The sequence below is a fragment of the Polypterus senegalus genome, chromosome 12, assembly GCF_016835505.1.
Source record: "Polypterus senegalus isolate Bchr_013 chromosome 12, ASM1683550v1, whole genome shotgun sequence".
Lineage (NCBI taxonomy): Eukaryota > Metazoa > Chordata > Cladistia > Polypteriformes > Polypteridae > Polypterus > Polypterus senegalus.
The window spans coordinates 122,404,738-122,428,900 of record NC_053165.1 but is presented as its reverse complement, the minus strand read 5'-3'; the positions used below and the strand labels follow the sequence as shown (position 1 = coordinate 122,428,900).

The window sequence follows — 24,163 nt, the reverse complement described above, 5'->3', positions numbered from 1 at the left end:
TTTAGAGCTTAGTACCGCATGGAACCTGAAGTTGATTCAACATCTTTTTTACACTGTGGTATAATTCACCCTAGCAGTAAAAATTTAAAATTATCTAATATTAGTAAAACTTGCAAAACTCACTGCCATCTTGATTTCAACTCAAACTCTTTCTTCTACTTTCCTAAAAGCTTTCAGAAAGATGTTAAAATCCACCATTCCCTCGAACTCCGACAAAACAATGATGCGATCAAACTGACATCAGAGGGCTGCCGTGACTGGTGTTGGGGCGTTTGGGATATGAAGGCGTTCGGTTCTTATTTATAGGTATTGGGCTGGGTCAGGCCCTTTCGAATTTTGTGCCTTTGGGAAACACCTCTTAACTTATTCTCCAGGTTCCTCACCTCTTTCCAAACGCCTCCTTTTGAGAAAGTCAATCCCCTTATGGGCAAACAAAGCATTATGTAAGGACTCAAGTCACAGCTTGACCCCCTTCCCCTTAAAGTTGTACAGTTATTTAATTCCCCGGACATATGTTTTTAAAAGTGAACAAGGCAGAAACAGAAAAACAGGAAACAGGACCCTCAGCTTTTCTTGCCTTTTTCTAATTCTCAAGGAACTTCTCAGATTCCTTTTTCACAGTTTCAATTAAATGGTAATATTTCAATTATCAACTCTGCTAAAAAGCCTTGACTTACTGGACTTTTTTCACTACAGTAAGTTCTGTAAAAAAATAATAAGTGACTGGCTCACCAAAGGAGCACTGCAACTAAATTACCATAAAGCTTAGAAAGCAGGGCAGAAAGTTTTGTGATCAGGCATTTACCAGTCACGGATTGAGTGTTTGAGTAATCAATCAGAGCATCCCCCATTATGATGAGGATGTCAAATCTACAATCTTTTAGCTGATGCAATACAAATGATATTTAAATTCTGATAATTTTGTAAATTGTAATTAAAAAATATTTTGACCTAAATAAAAAATAGTCTTCTTTAGTCTTTTTTACAAGTAATTTTGAACTCCCCCAAAATTTTGGGAAATTTTTAACCTGTTTTCAAAAGGTGCTTTGTTATAACTTTTAGGACATCTAAGCCTTTTTTATTAGTAGGCCATTAAATGGCCAGCTAGTCTGAGATAAAAGGGACGCTTTGATGGACAGAATGAAAAATATTCAGCCTCAATCTTGTCAAACAAAAATTGTTTGAAAACGGACTGGAGGACTGAGGCGTCTATAAGATTGGTCTTGGATGTGGGACCCCTTGAACCATGCACCCCACTGGTCCATGACATGTGACCAGAATTGTATAAGTTTTTTCTTACCTCCATGGGCATTCTCTGACATCCATTGGAGGTGGCTAGGGCCCTACTTCATTCAAAAGTGAGTCAAAGGGCCATGCCGGACAAGGCTAGACCAAAAATAATCAAACCGTGACAACCAGGGAATCTGCAAGATGAAGTGATCATATTATATTGCCAACACATTTTTAAACCTGGTTATTATTTTTTGGGATATTATTTTAACACAGAAATAAATTTTAATGCTGCTTATTATTTTTTCATCCCAAATTTTTATAGATTAAAAGGAAAGGCAAGGTCCCAAACTATAACCCACAGTGATAAGAGTAGGGGTCTAGCCTGGTAAAAACTACATAAACAGTAAAAAGGGAAAATGGATCACGTGGACTCCAATCAAACAGTACAGTAGTACAATTCATTAAATACCTTTTAAATATTATACCAAACAAACCATTTAAAATCCACATGATATTCTTCAACCAATTAATTGTTAAACCATAAATTAATCAATTGTTTATATTGTGTCATTACGCTACTCACTAAAAGTTAAAAATACCATACCAGTATCCTAAAAACCACCAATATTAAAAAAAAAAAAAAAAATGTTCTGTTATCTTCTGTTTCATTGGTCTTAACTAGATCAGATCTCTTGCTGTAAAATGTATTAGATTTATGTTCAAACATTTCCAAACTGCATCCAATTTACCATGCCATCAAAGACACAAATGTATTGTTACCCTAAACTAAATTTTCTTTATTGACTTTTATTTTGAGTTAACTCCTATTCGGCTGCATGGTGGTTCAAAGACTACTGATTCCACCTTTCAGTTAAAGGGAACCTAGTTTGTCCACTGAGGTGCTATTGGTCAGTATGTTCTTTTTCCCAGTCTGCAAATGTTCTCTGATATTTAAAAATCCCAGATACTGTATTAAATTATTCTTCATCTCTGTTGACAAAGTGTGAATGAATATGTCCAGTCTCTGAATGGACTGAATTCATTCCCCGGGTTACTCTATTATTAACCTGATATTTTATGACCAAGAGGATTCAGAAGATGGATGGCCAGATTTCTGATATAATTGACGACCCGTACTTTGTGATAAAGGCTGTAGAATAAAAATACACCCATGACTAACGTTAGTTTTAAAGGAAGTTTAATCCACTTTTACTCATTTTAGATTACATTCCTCAGATTTTCCTGGTCAAAACATCATTTTCACCCAAAACAACTTGCTTTCTTAAAATAATATTCTTAAATTCCATTTTGAGTTGATTTTATTATTTAATTTTCTTAATGTTCAAAAATAGCAATTTCAAATTTGTGATTACTTGTTCAGGACTTGTTTATTTCAGGGTTATAAATATATTAAAAGTACATACCAATATTTTAAGCCTGACAAGTTAATAAACTGGACAGGAGTCATGATTTTTTACATTTTTATTCAGTTTACCTCCTTTGCTTTGATTTTTCTTTGTTTTGAAGGACATGTCTGTCTTACATTATGCTGCCTTTAAAGGGCATGAAGAATAACAAAAATATTATTGAAGAGAATTTTAAAATTGATGCAGTTAATAGTGTAAGTCTGTCTGGTTTGTGTGGTAAATTAAAGATCCAATAAACTAGCTATTAAACTCTGGGTAAAATTTGTTTAAGAATTGTTTTGGCGCACACAAAAATATTCTTCATTACCATTTATTATTTCCCTTATGTTTATTTATCTTCATACAGTGGTGAAAAATTGCCATCATCACTTGAATTTTGGTTTTAAATATTAAATGTTCCTTAAACATCTAGTTCTCACAAAGTTCAAAAAGTATTAACTTAATTGTAGCCCAAAAGTAATTGTTATGTTCTCGTTAAAATAACTGCTACTAGAAACCATTACTACTTTTTTCCTTTAATATAATTTCAGACCTCCTTTGGCTATCCTTTACATGTAGGTCAGTATCCCAGTTGGATAACTTTGACAACCTTTATAAATATGTTACACCTATTAATGAAAATGAGTACTTGATTGAACATGTTTTTGTGATATAACTCTTAGCCTAGGTTTGTTTTCTGTTGCCATTTCCATTCAGATAGTCGCTGGTTTGTATAGACACGTATGGGTGAGGTAATACTGTTTTTTTTAACTTGTCCATACTCTTTACTGTTAGATATACATGAAAAGTTCTACATACCCTCTTTGATTTTATTCGCCTCCCCAAGGACTTTAGTCCAGTCCCTTAACACATTTTCACATATGGACCCAGGCAAGCCTTTCATAAGAAGGCTAGTATTTGTATTATCGTTGTAATTTATGTTGACTTTTATTCTTATTGTATCCTTCATGCTCATTTCTGGGAACTAAATTATGTGGGTCTATTTCTGTGAGCAATGATCTTGTATAATAGGTAGTGCATTATGTTCGAAATTGTATGATATGTGTACATTTTATTTGTTAATGTTTGATTATATATATTTTTCAACTTCCCCTTGGTGCTGTGTTCTGAAGAACAGGTGAATCCTCAAATGTGTCCGCCTCTTCACATACCTTGAATAAGAATTAAGTTATATTTTTATGATATAATTTCGTTGTGGTCTGATTAGCTTCCTGGTCTGCATTTTTTGTTTGTGTTTTATAGAAGTCTTTCGTGCGGTTTGATCTTGTGTAAATTTAACTCTTAACTGAGATTTCATTGGGGAATGTACTTTTTTCCGGATTATCATTATATATATCTTCTTTATTGTTTTTACGTTTAAAAAAGAATTAATACACATAGTCCCCAGGTTATGGACATCCGACCTAAACTTAAGAATGGCCCAAGCTAAACATGCCCTAGTAACTCCGCCTTTATCTTCGGCCCCGGGGCGTTAAGCAGTGGCTGGGGGGATTTCCGTTGGCGCAGTGACTGCAACGGGCAACCCTGGAGGCAAGTGGGTTTTAAATCCGCCAAGGCACATGGCTGCCCGTTTGCTTCAGTGTCGGTGATAATGCTGCGCAGTGACCGTTGTGGTTCAATGGAGGCCTTAAAAAATAAACGAGTGGGGAACATTTAGTTGCAAATTTGGGTTGCTTGTTGAAAAGGGCATTCCACTACCCGCCTTCGCACATGTTCGCTCAGGGATGGACGCTGCAGGCATACCTGTAGTGAGTGACTGTGAGGTTGGCTGGTGATGAACCGCCTTGGGCCCCCATTCATTCTCAAAATTTAAGCCTGTTTTGTATTTTTACGTAAAACAGGAAGTTGTTCTCTTGTATACCTCAGACATGTTGACGACTGGTGCCTTCCTTTCAGGGAAGGGGGTACAGTGCTGTGCAGAAAGCTTTATCTTCGTTTTTTTCACCTTCAACAATGTCTGAACCAATCTGATGCAGTGCTTGATACCCCGTAAAGAGAGAATAATACCATTGAAAATAAAGTAAAATAATAAAGGTCAGAAAGGTGAACTCCATCATTCATTGGCTAGAGCCTTGTTACAGTCGGTCAATAATAGCATTTATAAAAAAATAAAATCTGTTCGGAAGTTACAAATAAATTTAACTTAAATAAAACCCACAGTCCCTATCTCATACGTAACCCGGACTGCCTGTATTTTTACTAATTGTTTCACTTAATTTCATTGTTTGTTTAAACATAATATATTATTCTAGTGGCAACATGCCTAGTGGTTATTTTAGCTAAGCAAACAAATAATAAAAGATTGTACTTTATTTATTTAAACAAAGTAGCCCAACAAGGCTGAAAACTTGTTTTTTTTTGTAACCTGGGCTGGATTTTAAATTTGGATTTAGTAGGGACTAGATATTTGATATGTTCATTTTAAAACAGATTGTTCATGGTTGTTATAACTAGTCCCGAAGTTCTACTAAACAAGTTGGTAGAGTTCTGTGATTTAAGTAACACATTTCATCCTTTAGTAACATTATATTGCTTAACAAATGGGAGATTAGCTTGAAATAGGACTGCTCAAAATCTTTTTTTCCTTTCTACAGCAGCATGCAAAGCCTCACATTCTGTGCTGAACAATTTCCAGGATGGGTTTAAAATCTAATTTATGCAGTGGACTTATATAACTGAAAGTAAGCTTCAGTAATTTTTGTTAATCATATTTAAATCACAAAACTGGAAAAACAGTAAGGAAACAAATAATGGTAAATATAAATTATAAAATTTTTTAAATTTTAATGCAAATGATTACCTTTTACATACATATATAAATACCTCTAGACATTATAAAAGTTTTAGTCCAACATTTACAAAAGGGTTGTAAGAAAAGCTTTTCCAAAGAGACTTTATTGTTTTTGTTTTACTACAGATGTCGAAGCAAATTAGGTAATACAAGATTAACCAATTTTGATCTCTTTAGGTTACTGTATTTGCAGCCCCCAAAAAATATCTTTAGATGACTTTGATCTTCCTGTAAACAGACAGCACTGCATATAGCAGCTGAGAATGGCAGACATAAAATTGGAGGTTATACTTACTTTGGGATCAACTTGAAACTAGTTTATAAGGTAATTTAAGAAATTTAAAATTTAAAAGAAAATGTATGGAAAGAAAATCTTTTCTTTATTGTGTTTCATTTTTATAATGCTGAAAATCTAAATCAGGCATGTCCTTCTCACCTTCCATAGCTTTTGTCTTGTAAAGTTTATCAAGCAGCAACAGCCCACTAGTCATCCCTTACCTGCTGCAGGAAAGGGCAAAACCCCAACTCTGAGCCTTGATTTCTTAATAAAGTTTTGGGGAAAATAATAATCAAAATTGAACACATGATTTTATCTGTGTTCGTATCAACAACATCTATGTAAACACATCATTAAAAGTCTGTTTAGAAAAGACAAAATAATATGAACTGTATAATGTAGAAGGCAGAAGTCCAAATAAACATTCCTAAAGTGAACTGCTCACCAGGAAGCGTCATATTGCACGCACCTTGGAAAGTATTTATTGATATTTGATTTGCCTCAACATTATACAATTCATATCAAATTTTGTCATTTATTAATAAAACATGTTTAATAGATTGTTTTAGAATCGGATCACATGAAAGATGTGTTTAAATGCAATATAATTTCTCTAAACTCCCCACTTCACCCAAAATAATCAGCCAGTTGGGGGTTTCTGCCTCAAGGCAATAAAGGGGAATGGAGCAGGCTGCTGCTGCTTGCTTGATCGGAGTTTTCAAGTCAAAAACACTGACGAGAGGGTGTGAAGGGTTTAAGGTGGCCTGATTTACGTGGTTTTTTTGTGGCTTTGTAATTTAGTGTTAATAAAAAGCTTGGGAAACATAACCTTAATAATACATTTTATTTAATTTTGCAAATCAAAAGGAAATAGGATCACTGCAAAGAGAAAATGATGAGTTTAAGCTCCAATATAAAATAATTGATAATTTTTGTTATATTAATGAACACTGGAACACATTTTAAATATAGATGGTCAAAGAACCTAAGAACCATAAGCGGACACAACAACTGAGTTTTTTTTTCTTGTCCCTTTAAAGAGACCTTCTTACATCCACCTTTAAGAAGGCCTGATTGTAAAGCTTGCAAAATTGTAACTTTTAGTTAGTCAATAAAATATGTCATTTTGCTTGGCTTTTCTACAAAAAATCTTCACGAAAAGTTAAAGATGTCAAAGATGAAAGTCCCAGGGTGGGATTTATCTAGCAATCAAAGTTGTTCATGAGGCTTTAGTTGATGATCAGGGTGAAACAGCCACACATTCCCGGTGCCTTCTTTCATTGCTCTTTTGTCGTCACTGTTTCTCTGATGTCGACTAAGACAAGTATATCTTATAAATTCAATGGGGGTCGGTAACCCCATGATTGTTATACTCGATGGCTGCCTTTTGATGTTTTAGAATTCCTCTCAAGCTGCAAACTGGTTTAAAATTTCTAGTCCCATGACATCTCCCCTTTTTTCGCAGGTTTAAGTAAATTGGAAATCTTGAACTATCGGATTTTCTTCCCAGGGTGTAAACCAATTTTAGTCCGGTGCCTTCACAGGTGATAAATTTTCAATGAGCCTGAGGCATCTCCTGAATTCTGCTAGTTCAAACAGATTTAATATGATTGATACTGGACAATTAGGAAAATGGAATACTTTTGATGTTGCTGCCGTGCAAATGTCCATTTTCATCTTTTTTTGTTTCCCGAGCAAAATATAATCAAAATATAGACAAAATTTGTAGACTTTGACCCCACACCCAATGACCATGAACCACCAAATACCCATTTGAAATACCTTTTCATAGTGACACTACTAAAAATAGACTCACCAATCATCTATCAATTAATTGACCAAAATGAAGCAATGTGAAAATAAAATAATCATAAATGAACTGTCCAAATATATAAGACGTTAGGAAAAAAAGCTATTTAGGAAAGGTGGAAGCTGACCTCAAAATATATAAATAGTAAATATATAAGAAAATCAACTGAGGGGTTGCTGGAAGAAAAAACAACACAAATTGATAAATGGAGCTAAAAGACGGATATGGTATAAAGAGGAAGCAATGAAACTCTATCTCACACCTCCACTCACAGGTCTGCATTTATCTGACTAGAAATGCAAGAGGATGTTGACAGCCTAGGATAACAGAAACACAGCCAGTCAAAATGATTCATTAGCCAATGATGTAAAGTCTTAATGGAAAAATCTAGTTCTTCCCGCGAACGGCAACAGATTGTAAAATTACCCCAAAGGGTGTGGGGGGTTTTACCATTTTGAGAACAAAAAACTTGGCAGAGACTTTGTGGGATTTGTGGTAATGAAATGTCTAGATACAGGATCTATGATTTGGTCCCATGTTACTTTATGTTCCGCAATATGATAATAAATGAGCATAGGTTTTACCTGGGATAGCAATAGACAGGATAAAACAGATAAAATGACATTTGAACCAGTTAGATCTAATTAAGGATGATGTCACCCCGTTAGGGAACTACCTTTTAAAACTTGGCCCCAACCAACTTTTAAAAGGATCTCCGAGTAATGGCAAATTGTATGAAAGACTAGGGTCAAGGTGCAAATAAGTCTTTGGGGAAATTCAAGTTCTGACCAAAGAGAAGGTCAAGTGACTGATCAGACAAACTAGTACTTCTTAAAATAGAACACATCTAATATTATAGTGAATATGAAAATTGACACTATCCATTGAAGAAGATTTCTCTATGATGAGTAACTATTAGAGGAAAAGCATTTTTAAATGCCATCTTGACATAGAAGAGTTTAATCAGTGGTACACATATTTACAGCCAACCTCTCGATTTAAAGAAACTGCAGCAATATCAGCGGTGACAGAGATGCCTTGCTTTTTACTTTGGCCTGGAAGCGGCTGGCTGAAAGCCGCATCGAAGCAAATGGGGAACATGGCGGTTAGCACAAGGCTAAAACATCCACAGACCTGGATACCATCCATTCTTTGGCAACGCTGATCACTGAACAACTGGATTACAAAAGCTGATGAATAGAGACTGTTGCTTTTTACGAGAATAGCTTCAGAAACATTGTCGGGCCCCAGCAACGCTGATACTCTGAGGGCAGAGACACCCTTGTCAGTAAGACCTTGGGGGCTGGGGCTGTGTCTTTGTGAACAGAGATGTACAAATGCTGCAGTATGACTGTTCCCACAAAAGGTTTTATCGAGGGCCTTTCACCTGCCACCTAGCAAATGCTAACAGGTGCTGGAACCTAGACTATCACAACGTGGGCACCCTGAGGCAATTTTCATTTAGAGACTTAGTAGTTCTCCCTTCTCCAGAATTGAACTTTTTACTAGTGGGTTCTGACAGTGTTACACGTGCCTGATCCAAGCCCACCCACCCCACTTGCTAACCATTCAGTGGATGGTTCCTGACAAGTCCGTACGAAACATCAACATGTTGAATGAATTGACAGTTGCACCATGCCAATCATCATGAAGTGTAAAGGTTATCAGTCACATAAAAACAATTCCCGCTCCTTGACCCTCTCAGTTTGTTTCAAATCAACAGGATCCTGCTCTACCCCACCTCCTGACATCTGATAAAAAAACGCCAGGATCTATTTGGTTTACCTCTTCCAAATATCCCCAAAAGCTGGCTGTAACGGCAGGGGGCCCGAACACCACCTCTGCAATTGATGACCTTGACAAAAACGTTAGGTTTTAGTTCCGGATGGGGGCTGGGGCCTGCCTATCTTGATAAACAGAAGCGCGAGACAGCTAGAAGGGAGTAAAAGAAAGACGAGAAGGTTGAGTGAGGAGTGAGAGAGAGAGGGCTGCTTATCTTGATAAACAGAAGCGGAGTGGCTTGAAGGAGAGTAAAAGAAGAAGAACGGACGGGAGTTGAGTGATGAGTGAGCTGAGCGAGCGCAAGTAGCTGAAGTAGAGTTAACATCATGCAAGTAGGGCGACTCCTGTTGGGAAGCAGGGGGGCCAGGTAAAACTCCGGCTGCTTATTGTTTTTTGTTTTTTTTTGTTTTTAAAGAATGCCTTCTGTTCTATTTAACCGTTGTTTTAAGAAGACTTTTCTATTGTTTTAACCTCCATGTTTCACTTCTGATTTTATGGATTATTTATTGGAACTTTGGAGACTGCACTTTAATTTGAACACCTTGTTTTGTTAATTGTTTCAAAGCACTTTTGTGCATTTTTCACCATCCCCTTGTTTTACCAATGAGGTTAGCAGTGAGGCACTTACCACGTGTAGGGTTCAAGGACTCTGGCAGCAGATGGGAGCATACAGTAAACCCTGCATCACACAACGGATTTTGTGTTTTTTCATGTAAATTTGAATTGATTGTTGAAAAGTATGAAGGTATGTATCTGGACATGGCTGTTGCATACCGCTTGCTGAGAGAACGGTATCTACATTGTGAAAACAAAGATGTTATTAAAAAGTAAAGTGAGGTAAAATTTTCATTTATTTCATCTAATTGCTTTTGTATTTATATATTTTAATATAAAGCAGTGTTTAAATTATTTTATACAACCCCATAAATGTACAGTATAATATGCCAATAGCAATAGGATTGTTTTTTCATGGAACGACTAACTATTTTCCCATTATTTCTTATGGGAAAAATTTGTTTGGTATACGTCCTGTTTGGTATAAGTCAAAGGGTCTGGAACGAAATTAAGGACGACACTAAGGTTCCACTGTGATAGATATATATATATATATATATATATATATATATATATTAATTACACTCAACAATGGTCAATTACCTATCATAACAATTGTTATAAAAAATTATTGACTGCTGAATCCGTCGATTTACTATTCAGAATCGAGTATTCTGAACAGCCCTGTAACAACTAGGGGCTACACAAACTGACCAGTTTGTTGTTTAACTGTTAATACTTTCTTAGAGCGCTTAGTACTGCATGGAACCTGAAAGTTGATTCAACATCTTTATTACACTGTAGTATAATTGCACTTAGCAGTAAAGTATAATATTATCTAATATTAGTAAAACTTGCAACAAACTCACTGCCATCTTGATTTCCAACTCAAACTCTTTCTTCTACTTTCCTCGAAAAGCTTTCAGAAAGATGTATTCAAAGTCCACCATTCCTTCGAACTCCGACAAAAACAATGATGACGTATCGAAACTGACATCAGAGGGCGTACCGTGACTGGTGTTGGGGGCGTTTGGTGATATGAAGGGCGTTCCGTGTCTTAATTTCATAGGTATTGCAGGCTGCAGTCAGGCCCTTCTCGAATTTTGTGCCTTTTTTGAAGCACCTCTTCAACTTATTCTCCAGGTTCCTCACCCCCTCTTTTCCAAAAGCATGCCTCCTTTTATGAAGAAAGTCAATCCCCTTATGTCACAGAACAAAGCATTATGTAAGGACTCACAGTCACAGCTTGACCCTCTTCTCCCCTTAAAGTTGTATCATACAGTTATTTAATTCCCAGGACATATGTTTTTAAAAGTGAACAAGGCAGTAGAAACAGAAAAACAGGAAACAGGACCCGCTACAAGCTTTTCTTGCCTTTTGTCTAATTCTGCAGGAAATCTTCTCAGATTCCTTTTTCACAGTTTCTTTAATGTAAATGGTAATATTTCAATTATGTCACACTCTGCTAAAACAAGCCTTGACTTACTGGACTTTGTTTACACTACAGTAAGTTCACTGTAAAAAAAAATAATAATAAGTGCACTGGCTCAACTACTGTAAAGGAGCACTGCAACTAAATTACCATAAAGCTTAGAAAAGCAGGGGCAGAAAAGAGTTTTTTGTGATCAGGCAATTTACCAGTCACGGATTGAGTGTTTTGAAGTAATCAATCAGAGCATCCCTCATGTATGCCATGAGGATGTCAAATCTACGAATCATTATAGCTGATGCAATACAAATTGATATTTAACATTCTGATAATTATTTGTAAATTGTAATTTAAAAGGTATTTTGTGACCTAAATAAAGAAATAGTCTTCTTTAGTCTTCTTTAAGCAAGTAATTTTGAACTCCCCAAATTTTAGGAATGCTGTAACCTGTTTTACAAAGGTGCTTTGTTATAACTCTTTACAGGACATTCTATAAGCCATTTATACCGAGTAGGCCATTAACTGGCCAGCTAGTCTGAGATAAAAGGGCACGCTAGATGGACAGAATGGTATAATATTCAGCCTCGAATCTTGTCGAAACAAGAATTGTTATGAAGCACGGACTGGAGGACTGAGGCGTGGCTATATAAGATTGGTCATTGGATAAGTGGGACCACTCTGAACCACTGCACCCCACTGGTCCATGACATGTGACCAGAATTGGTATAAGTTTGGTTTCTCTACCTCTCTATGTCATTCTCTGACATCCATGTAGGAGGTGGCTAGGCCATACTTCATTCAAAAGTGAGTCAAGGGCCATGCCGGACAAGGCTAGACCAAAGAATAATCAAACCGTGAGCAACCAGGGAATCTAAGCAAGATGAAGTGATCATATTATTATATTGCCAACACACATTTTAACTCTGGTTATTATTTTTGGGTATATTATCTCTAACACAGAAATAAATGTGTAACGTAACTGCTTATTATTTTACTCTATCCAATTGTTATAGATGTAAAAGGAAAGGCAAGGTCCTAAACTATAGTACCCGACAGTGTGATAAGAGTATGGGATCTGAGGCGTTCTGGTAAAATCTACATAATAAACAGTATAAAAAGGGAAAATAGGATCACGTTAGGACTCCAATCAAACAGTACAGTAGTACAATTCATTAAATACCTTTTACAATAGCTATACCAAACAAACCATTAAAATCCACATGATATTCTTCAACTAATTAATTGTAAACCATAAATTAATCAATTAGTTTATATTGTGTCATTAACAGCACTCACTAAAGTTAAGAATACCATACCAGTATCATAAATAAACTCACTAATAGTATAAAAAAAAAAAAAAAAAGTGTCTCTGTTATCTTCTGTCTTCATTGGATCTTAACTAGATCAGACCTCTCCTTGGCTGTAAAGTGTATTAGATTTTATTGCTGCTGGCACAAACATTTCTACAAACTGCATCCTAATTTGCCATGCCAGTCAAAGACACACAATGTATTGTTATGCCCTAAGCTTAAATTTTTCTTGTAATTGACTCTATTATTTTGTAGTTAACTCCTATTCGCCAGCGTGCCATGGTGGTTCAAGTAGTTACTGATTCCACCTTTCAGTTAAAGGGAACCTGAGTTTGGTACTGAGGTGCTATGTGGAGTCAGCATGTTCTTTCCCAGTCTGCAATGTTCTCTGATATTGTTAAACATCCCAGATACTTGTATTAAATTATTCTTCATCTCTAAGTTGACAAAGTGTGAATGAATATGTGTCTTGCAGTCTCTGAGATGGACTGAATTCACTCCCAGGTTAGCTCCTTTATTATTAACCTGATATTTTAAGTGACCAAGAGGATTCAGAAGATGGATGGCCAGATTTATGATATAATTGACGAACTGTATGCTTTGTGATAAAGGTTGTAGAATAAAGATACACCCCATGACATAACGTAGGTTTTAAAGGAAGTTTACCCCACACTATACTCATTTCAGATTACATTCCCCTTCAGACTTTTCCTGGGTCAAAATACAATCATTTGCTCAACCAAAGCTAAACTATGCTGTCTTAATAATAATATGCATGACCTCCATTTTAGAGTTGATTTTATTATTGTAATTTTACTTGTATGTTTCAAAAATAGCAAGTTTCAAATTTGTGATTACTTGTATCAGGACTTGTTTATTTCAGGGTTATAAATATATTACACAGTACATACCAAATACTTAAAGCCTGACAACAAGTTAGATGAAACTGGGACAGGAGTCATGATTCTTTGCAATACATTTTTATTCAGTTTTACGTCTTACCTTTGCTTTGATTTTTTTTCTTTGTGTGTAGAAGGACATGTCTGCTCTACATTATGCTGCGCTTAATGGACATGAAGAAATAACAAAAATACTTATTGACAGAGGAATTAACATTGATGCAGTTAATAGTGTAAGTCTTTGCATCTGGATTTGTGTGGTAAATTAAAGATCCCAATAAACTATGCTATTAAACTCTGAGGTAAGTATCTTTGCTTCATAAGAATGTGGCTTGTTTTGCGGCACACAAAAAATATTCTTCATTACCATTTATTGATATTTCCTATATGTTTATTTATCTTCATACAGTAGTGAAAAATTAAGCATGCATCACTTGAATTCTCAGGTTTTAAATATTAAAATGTTTCACATAATCATCTAGTTCTCACAAAGTTCAAAATGTATTAACTGTAACCTTAGCCAGCCCCAAAAATACTGTTATGTTCTCAAGTTAAGATAAATACGCCTGCTCACTAGAAACCATTACTACTTTTTCTTCCTTTAATCATAAAGTTTCAGACCTCAGCTTTGCCATCCTTGACATTGTAAGGTCACATCCCAGTCAGGATAACTTTGACAACCTGTTATTACATATTAAATATGTTACACCCTATTAATGTAAATGAGTCACTTGATTGAACATGCTTCTTGTGATATAACCCTTAGCCTAGGTTTGTTTTCTGTTGCCATTTCCATTCAGATAGTCGCTGGGCTCTGTGATAGACACGTAGTGGGTGAGGTAATACTGTTTTTTAATTCTTGGTCCATACTCATTACTGTTAGATATACATGACAGTGTCTACATACCTCTCTTTGATTTTATTTCAGCCTCTCACAAGTACTTTAGTCCTTAGTCCCTTAACACATAATTTTCACATATGGACTAGGCAAAGCTACATTTCCCATTAAGAAGACGCTTGAGTATTTGTATTATCGTTGTAATTTATGTTGACTTTTTATTCTTATTGTATCCTTATACAGTTCTCATTTCTGGGGAACTAAATTATGTGGATCTATTTCTGTGAGCACATGATCTTGTATAATAGGTAGTGCATTATGTTCGAGTTGTATGATATGATGTACATTTTATTTGTTAATGTTTGATTATATATATTTTTTTTCAACTTTCCCTCTTGGTTGCTGTGCTCTGAAGAACAGGTGAATCCTCGAAATGTGTCCGCCAAATCTTCACATACCTTTGAATCGCAAGAATTCAGTTATATTTTTATGATATAATTTCTGTTGTTGTGGTCTGATTAGCTTCCTGTGTCTGGCATTTTTTTTGTTTGTGTTTTATAGTGATCTTTCAGGTCGCATTGATCTTGTGTAATATTTTAACTCTTAACTGAGCATTTTCATTGGAATGTACTTGTTTTTTTTCACGTGATTATCATTATATATATCTTTTCTTTATTGTTTTTACATTGCCGTTGTAAAATGAATTACATACACAGGTAGTCCCCAGGTTATGGACATCCGACCTACAACTTAAGAATGGGCCGCAGCTGCGACGCATGCGCCTCAGTAACTGCCGCTCCATCATCTTCGGCCTGGGGACGCTGCAAGCAGTGGCTGGAGGGGGGCGATTTCGCTGCTTGCGCAGTGTAATGCCACACGGGCAGCTCCTGGAGGCAAGTGGTTTCACTGCCCGCCCACCACACATGGCTGCCCGTTCGTTCTCAGTGGCCGGCTGATAATGCTGCAAGCAGTGACCCGGTTGTGGTTCAATGGAGGCCATTAAGGGTGAACGTAGTGGGGTAGCATTGTAGTGTGCATTGGATGGCTGCTTGTTGAATGGGGCGATTCACTACCCGCCTTTGGCTGCACAGTGTTCGTTCTCAGTGGATGGACGCTGCAGGCAGCATACTGTAGTGGAGGTGACTGTGAGGTTGGCTGGTGATGAACCGCCTGTCGCTGCCCCCATTCATTCTCAATTGCAAGCCTGCTTGTACTGTTACGTACATAACAGGAAGTTGTCTCTTGTCAGTACATCAGACATGTTGACGACTGGTGCCTTCCTGCTGTGACAGCGTGTACAGTGCTGTGCAGAAGAGCTCATCTTAACGTTTTGTCTTCACCCTTCAACAATGTCTCTGAAACACAAATCTGATGCAGGTGCTGGTGATACTGTAAAGAAGAGAATAACCATTACCATTGAAAATAAAGTAAAAATAATAAAAAGGTCAGAGAGAGGTGAAACTCCATCATTCATTGGCAGAGCACTTGGTTACAGTCGGTCAATAATAGCATTTATAAAAATAATGTACCTGTTCCGAGTTACAAATAAATTCAACTTAAATACAAACCTACAGTCCCTATCTCATACGTAACCCGGGGACTGCCTGTATTAATTATATTTCTCAATTGTTTCACTTAATTTCATTGTTTGTTTAAAACATAATATATTATTCTAGTGGCAACATGCCTAGTGTTGTTATTTTAGCTAGCAAACAAATACATAAAAGATTGTACTTTATTTATTTAACACAAAGTAGCCCAACAAGGCTGAAAACTTGTAATATTTTGTTTGTAACCTGGGGCTGGATTTGTCTAATTTTAGGATTTAGTAGGGACTAGATGATTATTTGATATGTTCGATATTTAAAAACAGATTGTTCACATGGTTGTTATTACCAGTCCTGTGAAGTTCTACTAAACAAGTTGGTAGAGTTCTGTGATGTTAAGAAATAAGCACATTTCATCACTTTAGTAACATTATATTACAGCTTAACAATGTGGAGATTAGCTTCTTGAAATAGGACTGCTTCAAAATCTTTTTTTTCCTTTCTACAGCAGCATGCAACAGCAACTCACATATCTGTGCTGAACAATTTTCCAGGGATGGTTAAACTGCTAATTGATGCAGAATGTGACCTTGATATAACTGACAATGTAAGCTTTCAGTAATTTTTGTTAATCATATTTAAATGCACAAAAACATAGTGAAAACAGTAAGCAAAGCAAATAATGGTTAAATATAAATTATAAAAATTTTTGAAAAGTTTTAATGCAAATGATTACCTTTTTACATACATATATAAATACCTTGCCTAGACATTATAAGAGTTACGAGTCCAAGCATTTACAAAAGGAGTTGTAAGAAAATGCTTCAGCAAAGAGACTTTATTGTTTTCTGTTTAAGCATACAGATGTCGAAGCAACTATTAGGTAATACACAGATTAACCAATTTTGATCTCTCTTTTAGAGTTACTGTATTTGCAGCCCTAAATAATATCTTCAGATGACTTTGATCTTTTCACAGCGACAACAGACAGCACTGCATATAGCAGCTGAGAATGGCAGACACGAAATTGCAGAGGTTATACTCATAGCTGGCATCAACTTGAAGCTAGTTGATAAGGTAATTGTAAGAAATTTAAAATTTAAAAGAAAATGTATGAAAGAAAATCTTTTACTTGGTTATTGTGTTTCATTTCCTCTTAACTACAACTACAAGCCTGCGAAAAATTAATCAGGTTCATAGTCCTTCTCACCTCTCCATTAGCATCTTTTGTCTTGTAAATGTGCCAATTAAGACAAGCAGCAAGCAGCCTACTATGTCATCCCCCTGACCGCTGCAGAAAGGGCAAAAAGTTCTCCCAACTTGAGCCTTGATTATCTTGGAATAAAGTTTTAGAGGGAAAATAATAGATCGTTATTTAGAACACATGCATTTCATCTGTGTTCTGTATCAACAACAATCTATGTAAACACATCATTAAAACAGAAAAGTTCTTCATGTTTTAGTAATAAATGACAAAATGTCAATATGAACTGTATAATGTATGAAGGCAGAAGTCCAAATACAAATAAACACTTTCACAAAAGGTGAACTGCTGCACCATGGAAGCTGTCATATTGCACTTGCACCTTTTGTGAAAGTATTTATTTGATATTTGGATTTCAGCCTTCATACATTATACAGTTCATATCAACATTTTGTCATTTATTACTAAAACATGTTTACATAGATTGTTGTAGACACGTAATACACATGAAATGCATGTGTTCCAAATAGCAATATATTATTTCCCCTCTAAAACTCCAGCACTTCACTCCAAGATAATCAAAGCTCAAGTTGGAAGAAGTTTTTGCCCTTTCTGCGGCAATAAAGGAGAATGTATAGCAGGCTGCTTGCTGCTTGTCTTGATCGGCAGATTTACAAGTCAAAAGACACTGACGGAGAGGTGTGAAGGGATTTAAGGTGGGCCTGATTTACGTGTTTTTTCGTAGGCTTTGGTAATTCTAGTGTTAAATAAAAAGCTGTGGGGGAAACATAACCTTAATAATAATACATTTTATTTATATTTTGCAAATCAAAAGGAAATGGCAGGATCACTGCAAAAGTGAGAAAAATGTTGATGAGTTTTAAGCTCCAATATAAAATAATTGATATTCTTTTGTTATATTAATGAACACTGGAACACATTCAAATATAGATGGTCAAGAACACTATGGGAACCATAAGCGGACACAACAACTGAGCTTGTTTTTTTCTTGTCCTTGTAAAGAGACCCTTCTTCTACATCTTACCTGAAGAAGGGGCCTGAGTTGCCTTCGAAAGCTTGCATATTGTAATCTTTTTAGTTAGTCAATAAAATATGTCATTTTGCTTGGCTTTTCTCTACAAAAATCTTACGAAAAGTTAAAGATGTCAAAGATGAATGTCCCAGGGTGGCACTGATCTAGCAATCAAAGTTGTTCATGAGAAGCTTTAGTTGATGATCAGATGAAAGCAGCCACACATTCCTGGTGCCTTCTTCTTACATTGCTCTTCTGTCGTCACTGTTTCCTCTTCTGATGTCGCACTAAGACAAGTATATCATTATAAAATTCAATGGGGGTTTTGTAACACATGATTGTTATATACTCGGATTGGCTGCCTTTTGATGTTTTCAGAATCTCCTTTCTCAAGCTGCAAACTGGTTTGGCCATTTCTAGTCCCATGACATCTCCTTCTGTTCGCAGGTTGTAAAGTAATTGGATACATCTTGAACTATCGGCATGTTTTTCTTTCCCAGGCTGTAAACCAATTTAGTCCTGGTGCCTTCACAGGTGATAAAATTATCAATGCAGCCTGAGGCATCTCCTGAATTCCTGCTCAGTTCAAACAGATGTTAATATGATTGATACTGGTACAATTCAGGAAAATGGAATACTTTGATGTTAAGCTGCCCGTGCAAGTGTCCTGTATTTTTCATCTTGTTTTGTCCTGAGCAAAATATAATCAAAATATAGACAAAAATTTGTAGACTTTGCACACCACAACCCCATATGACCATGAACCACCAAATACCCATTTGAAATACCTTTACATAGTGACAGGGACTACTAAAAGTAGACCCACCAATCATCTATCAATTAATTGACCAAAAATGAAAGCAATGTGAAAAATAAAAATAATCATAAATGAACTGTCACAAATATATAAGCACGTTAGAAAGAAGCTATTTAGGAAAAGGTGAAGCTGACCTCAAAAATATATAAATAAGTAAATATATAAGAAAATCAACTGAGGGGCTTGCTGGAAGAAAAAACAACAATGCAAAATTGATAAAATGGAGCTAAAAAGACAGGATATGTTATAAAGAGGAAGCAATGAAAACTTCTGTATCTCACACACTCCACATAACACAGAGGTCTGCATTTATCTGACTAGAAATGAAAGCAAGAGGATGTAGACAGTCGGAGGTGTATAACAGAAACACAGCCAGTCAAATGATTCATTAAGACCAATATGATGTAAAGTCTTTAATGGAAAAATCTAGTGTGCTTCCCCTGCGTAGCAACAGATTGTAAAAATTACCCCAAAGGGTGTGTGGTTTTACTATTTTGAGAACAATAAACTTGAGGTCAGAGACTTTGTGATTTGTGGTAATGAAATGTCTAGATACAGGATGCTTCATAGATTTGGTCCTAATGTTACTTTTATGTTCTGCAATATGATAATAAATAGAGCATAGGGTTTTACCTAAGTATAGCAATAGACAGGGATAAAACAGATAAATGACACCTTTTGAACTACAGTTAGATCTAAGGTTAAGGATGATGTCACCCTGTGGGGTAGTAACTACCTTTTAAAACATTTGTGCAACAACTACAATTTAAAAAGGGATAACTCCCGGAGTAATGTGCTTAGAAGTTGTAGTAGAAAGACTAGTGATCACAGAATGCAAATAAGTCACAAGGTAATTCCGAAGATTCTGACCACGAGAGAAGGCAGAGTGACGTGGATCAGACAAACTAGGGTGCATTCTTAATATAGCCAACGACACATCTAATATTATAGTAGGAATATGTAAGATTGCACACTATCCTATTGGTAGCCGAAGATTTCTTCTATGATGTAAGTAATCTCTATTAGAGTGAAAAGCATTTTTAAATGCCATCTTGACAGTAGAAGTAGAGTTAAGTCATAGTGGTACACAGACATACATTTACAAGCGGCAAATCCTGCTCGATTTCCAAAGAAACTGCAGCGAAATATCCAGCGAGGTGACAGAGATGCTCCTTAGCCTTTGCTTACTTTGGCAGCCTGAGAAGCTGAGCTGGCTGAAATGCAAGCACAGCGATCGGAAGCACAAATGAGGGAAACATGGCGGTGTTAGCACAAGGCTAAAAACTAATCCCACCAGACCTGTGATACCATCCATTCTGTTGGCGAACGTCTGATCACTAGACAACAAGCTGGATTACATAAAGCTGCAGTGGAAAATGAGAGACTGTTGCGTCTTTATTTTCACTGAGACATAGCTTCAGGAAAACATTGCAGACTCGGCCATCCAGCTAGACGTTCTGACTATCTTCTGAGCGGACAGAGACACCTCTTTGTCCAGTAAGACCTTTGGGGGCTGGGGCTGTGTCTTTATGTGAACAGAGAGTGATGTACAAAAGCTGCTGCAGTCGCATGACACTGTTCCCCACTAATAGAGGTTTTATCGGTAAGGTGCCGGCCTTTCTACCTGCCACCTAGCGCAAATGCTAACCAGGTGCTAGCGGAACTCTATGAGACTATCAGCAAACTGCAAATGAGGCACCCTGAGGCAATTTTCATTATTACTGGAGACTTGAAGTCAGTTCTCCCAAAATTCTTCCAGAATGTGAACTTTGCTACTAGTGGGGGAAGCTGTCTGGACAGTGTTTACACAAGTGCTCCTGATGCCTACAAGGCCCTACCCCACCCCCACCTTGTCTACTCAAACCATATCAGTGTGTTTATGGTTCCTGCATACAAGTCCCAGTGACGAAGAAATCATCAACATGCTTGAATGATTACTGACCAGTTGCACTCATGCCAATCATCATGAAGTGCTTCGAAAGGTTAGTCATGTCACACATAAAGACTAATCTCCCTGCCTCCCTTGACCCTCTTCAGTTTGCATATTGCTCAAACAGGTCAACTGAGGATGCCATATGCTCTACCCTTCACCTCTCCCTGACACATCTGGATAAAAAAGACACATATGTCAGGATGCTATTCATAGGCTTTAGCTTCGTCTTCAACACAATCATCCCTCAAAAGCTGGCTGTAAAACTGAGCAGGTTGGGCCTGAACACCACCCTCTGCAATTGGATCCCGGACTTCTTGACAAAGACGCCTCAGTCAGTTCGGATGGGCTGCAACATTTCCAGCATCATCACACTGAGCACTGGAGCGCCGCAGGGCTACGTGCTTAGTCCACTGCTCTTCAACCCTGCTGACTCACGACTGCTCAGCCGTGCACAACACCAACCACATCATCAAGTTTTTGGATGATATGACAGTGCTGGGACTGATAAGCAGGGATGATGAAAGCAGTCAGCCAGAGATGAGGTGGAATGGCTGGCCGCATGGTGTGAAGACAACAATCTACTGTATCTCTCAATGTCGACAAAACAAAAGAGATAATTGCGGACTTCAGAAAATCACATCCTGCCCACATCCCACTCAGCATCAACGGTTTAGATGTGGAGACTGTTAGGAGTACCAAGTTCCTTGGTGTGCACATAACTGAGGATCTTACGTGGACACATTACACCTCATCACTAATCAAGAAAGCCCAGCAAAGACTACACTTCCTGAGGCGGCTGAAGTGAGCAAGTCTTTCCCCTTCCATCCTCACCATGTTCTACAGAGGCCTCATTGAGAGTGTTCTGACTAGCTGCATCACTGTCTGGTATGGCAACAGCAACATATCCGACCGCAAGTGCCTGCAAAGGATAGTAAAGGCAGCAGAGAACATTATTGGGGTGCCTCTCCCTTCACTATAAGACATATTTTACAAATGCAGTGTCCACAAGGGCTGCAGCATTGTGCAGGACCCCTTGCACCCCTCACATGGACTTTTCACACTTCTGCCATCCAAGAGAAGATACTGCAGCATCAGAGCCAGATCTGCCAGGTTGCAGGATAGTTTTTACCCCCAAGCTGTCAGACTCCTTAATACCATGCTACCCCCTGGGATCTTCCACACTGCCTCAATCACCTCTTAAAACAGAACTTTTATGGGAGAGAAAGAGAGCAGGCCTGATCTATACCTAATCTATCCTCTCAATCTTTATAATTATAACTACCAACATAATAATAAGCTGCATGGCAACTCCTCTAGGGGAAATAGGAAATTAAGACCGAAGCTGTCTCACTTCCAGTTAAGACTATAAAATGACATCAAAAACTCAGAATCAGTGTCTCCATGATGGGACAGTTAACTTCGTAAGCTGGAATGTTAAAGGCCTGAATCACTGCAATTAAAGAGAAAGAAAGTACACTCTCACCTAACAGGTCTAAATGCTAAAATAGTATTTTTACAGGAAACCAACTTACTAAGCAAGGATCAGTTACGGCTGCAAAAAGACTGGACTGGCCAAATGTTCCATTCTAGTTTTACGAGGAAAAACTAGAGGTGTGGGAATTCTCATACATAGAACTGTACCATTTGTAGCATCAGATGTAGTATTGGATCCTGAAGGGAGATATGTGATGGTCATGGGAGACTTATCTATACTAATAAAAGGCAAAGCCCTCACTGACTGACTGACTGACAGACTCACTCACTTACTGACTCATCACTAATTCTCCAAGTTCCCGTGTAGGTAGAAGGCTGAAATTTGGCAGGCTCATTCCTTACAGCTTCCTTACAAAAGTTGGGCAGGTTTCATTTCGAAATTCTACGCGTAATGGTCATAACTGGAAGCTATTTTTCTCCATTTACTGTAATGGAGTTGAGCTCGAAAGCCGTGGGGGGCGGAGTTTCGTGTGACATCACGCCCAACGTAATCACGTGAACTGACTGTCAGCGCGGTCGCGAAAACCAGGAAGAGCTCCAAAAAGCGCTGAAGAAAACATGCATTATACAATTGAGAAGGCAGCGAAACAATAAGAAGCGAGCGAATGACATATACAACCATACTCATGAGTGCTGCTACTTGACTCAAAGCAAGGTGTAAACCTAAAGTTTAAATTAAGTTCATAGACAGGCTTGACGCTGGCGTTTGTCATGCCCAAGGGTAATGCGGGATACAAGTTTAACACTAGAATTACCAGAGCCTACGAAAAAACTCGTAGATCCGTCCCACCTTAAATAAGCTTCTTAAAACCGTTCTCACCTCTCCGCCAGCCTCCTTTGTCCTGTAAATGTGCCGATAAAACAAACTGCAAGCAGCCGGCTATTCCATCCCCCCCACCGACTCTGTTCGTGCACGAACTTCTCCAAGCTCATGCCTCGATTATCTGGGAGTGAAGTGGAGTTTTAGAGTGGAAATAACAGATTGTTATTTGGAACACATGCATTTCATGTGTGTTCCGTTTCTACAGTAATCTATGTAAACGCAATGTTAATACAGAAACTTTTTCATATTTTAGTAATAAATATTACAAAATCTAGACATAAACTATAAAATGTGTGAAGCCTGACAGCCAAAGAGAAAATAAACACTTTCATAAAAGGTTCAAGACTTTTACAACAGCTTCCGAGACGTACTGGTAAGATTTTGTCACTTAGAGCACAGCAGACTTGCTGTACTTCAAGAGAACCGAGTTCGATTCCCCGCTGGAGAGAAAATTTATTTATTTTTAACCTTCGCCGTTCTGCCTGCCTGAACTCCCTGTCTATCTATATAGTAATAACAGTAATTTTATTATTATATAGGAGCTTCCCTGTCTGCCTATCATATAGTGCCTTTCCTTCCTATCTATCTATATATCTATCCCCTTAGCTGTTTTTCATATATCTATTATACAGTGCCTTCCCTGTTTATTTATATATCTAGTGCCTTCTCTGCCTGTCTGTCTGTCTGATTGCATATAGCGCTGAACTTACTGCTCTGTACTATTCTGTCCTCTGCATGTCCTGGAGTACAAAACAAACCACACCATACAGCAACATGTGCAAACTGGCAAGATCGGGGAAAAAACACGCGGTCACTGATTACAAACCGCAAGATGAAAGAAAGAGACAATATATGTAACAACATCATCGCACTAATGCAATATTATTTGAAAACGAACAGTGTCAGATCGGGTTTGAATATGCGCCCGATCTAATGCTGTTCGTTTTCAAATAATATTGCA

At 37.3% G+C, this 24,163-nt stretch overlaps 1 protein-coding gene across 4 annotated transcripts in view; it reads left to right on the top strand.

Moving 5' to 3' along the window:
* Nucleotides 1-24,163, top strand: part of ankdd1a (ankyrin repeat and death domain containing 1A) — a 240,330-nt gene that overhangs the window by 166,041 nt on the left and 50,126 nt on the right. For 3 of the 4 annotated variants that reach the window (XM_039773347.1, XM_039773345.1, XM_039773349.1), the window contains 3 exons: nucleotides 13,648-13,746; nucleotides 16,407-16,505; nucleotides 16,877-16,975. In XM_039773347.1, the coding sequence (XP_039629281.1) occupies nucleotides 13,648-13,746; nucleotides 16,407-16,505; nucleotides 16,877-16,975 (297 nt within the window). The remainder of the gene's footprint in view (nucleotides 1-13,647; nucleotides 13,747-16,406; nucleotides 16,506-16,876; nucleotides 16,976-24,163) is intronic. The other variant, XM_039773346.1, reaches the window with a different exon arrangement.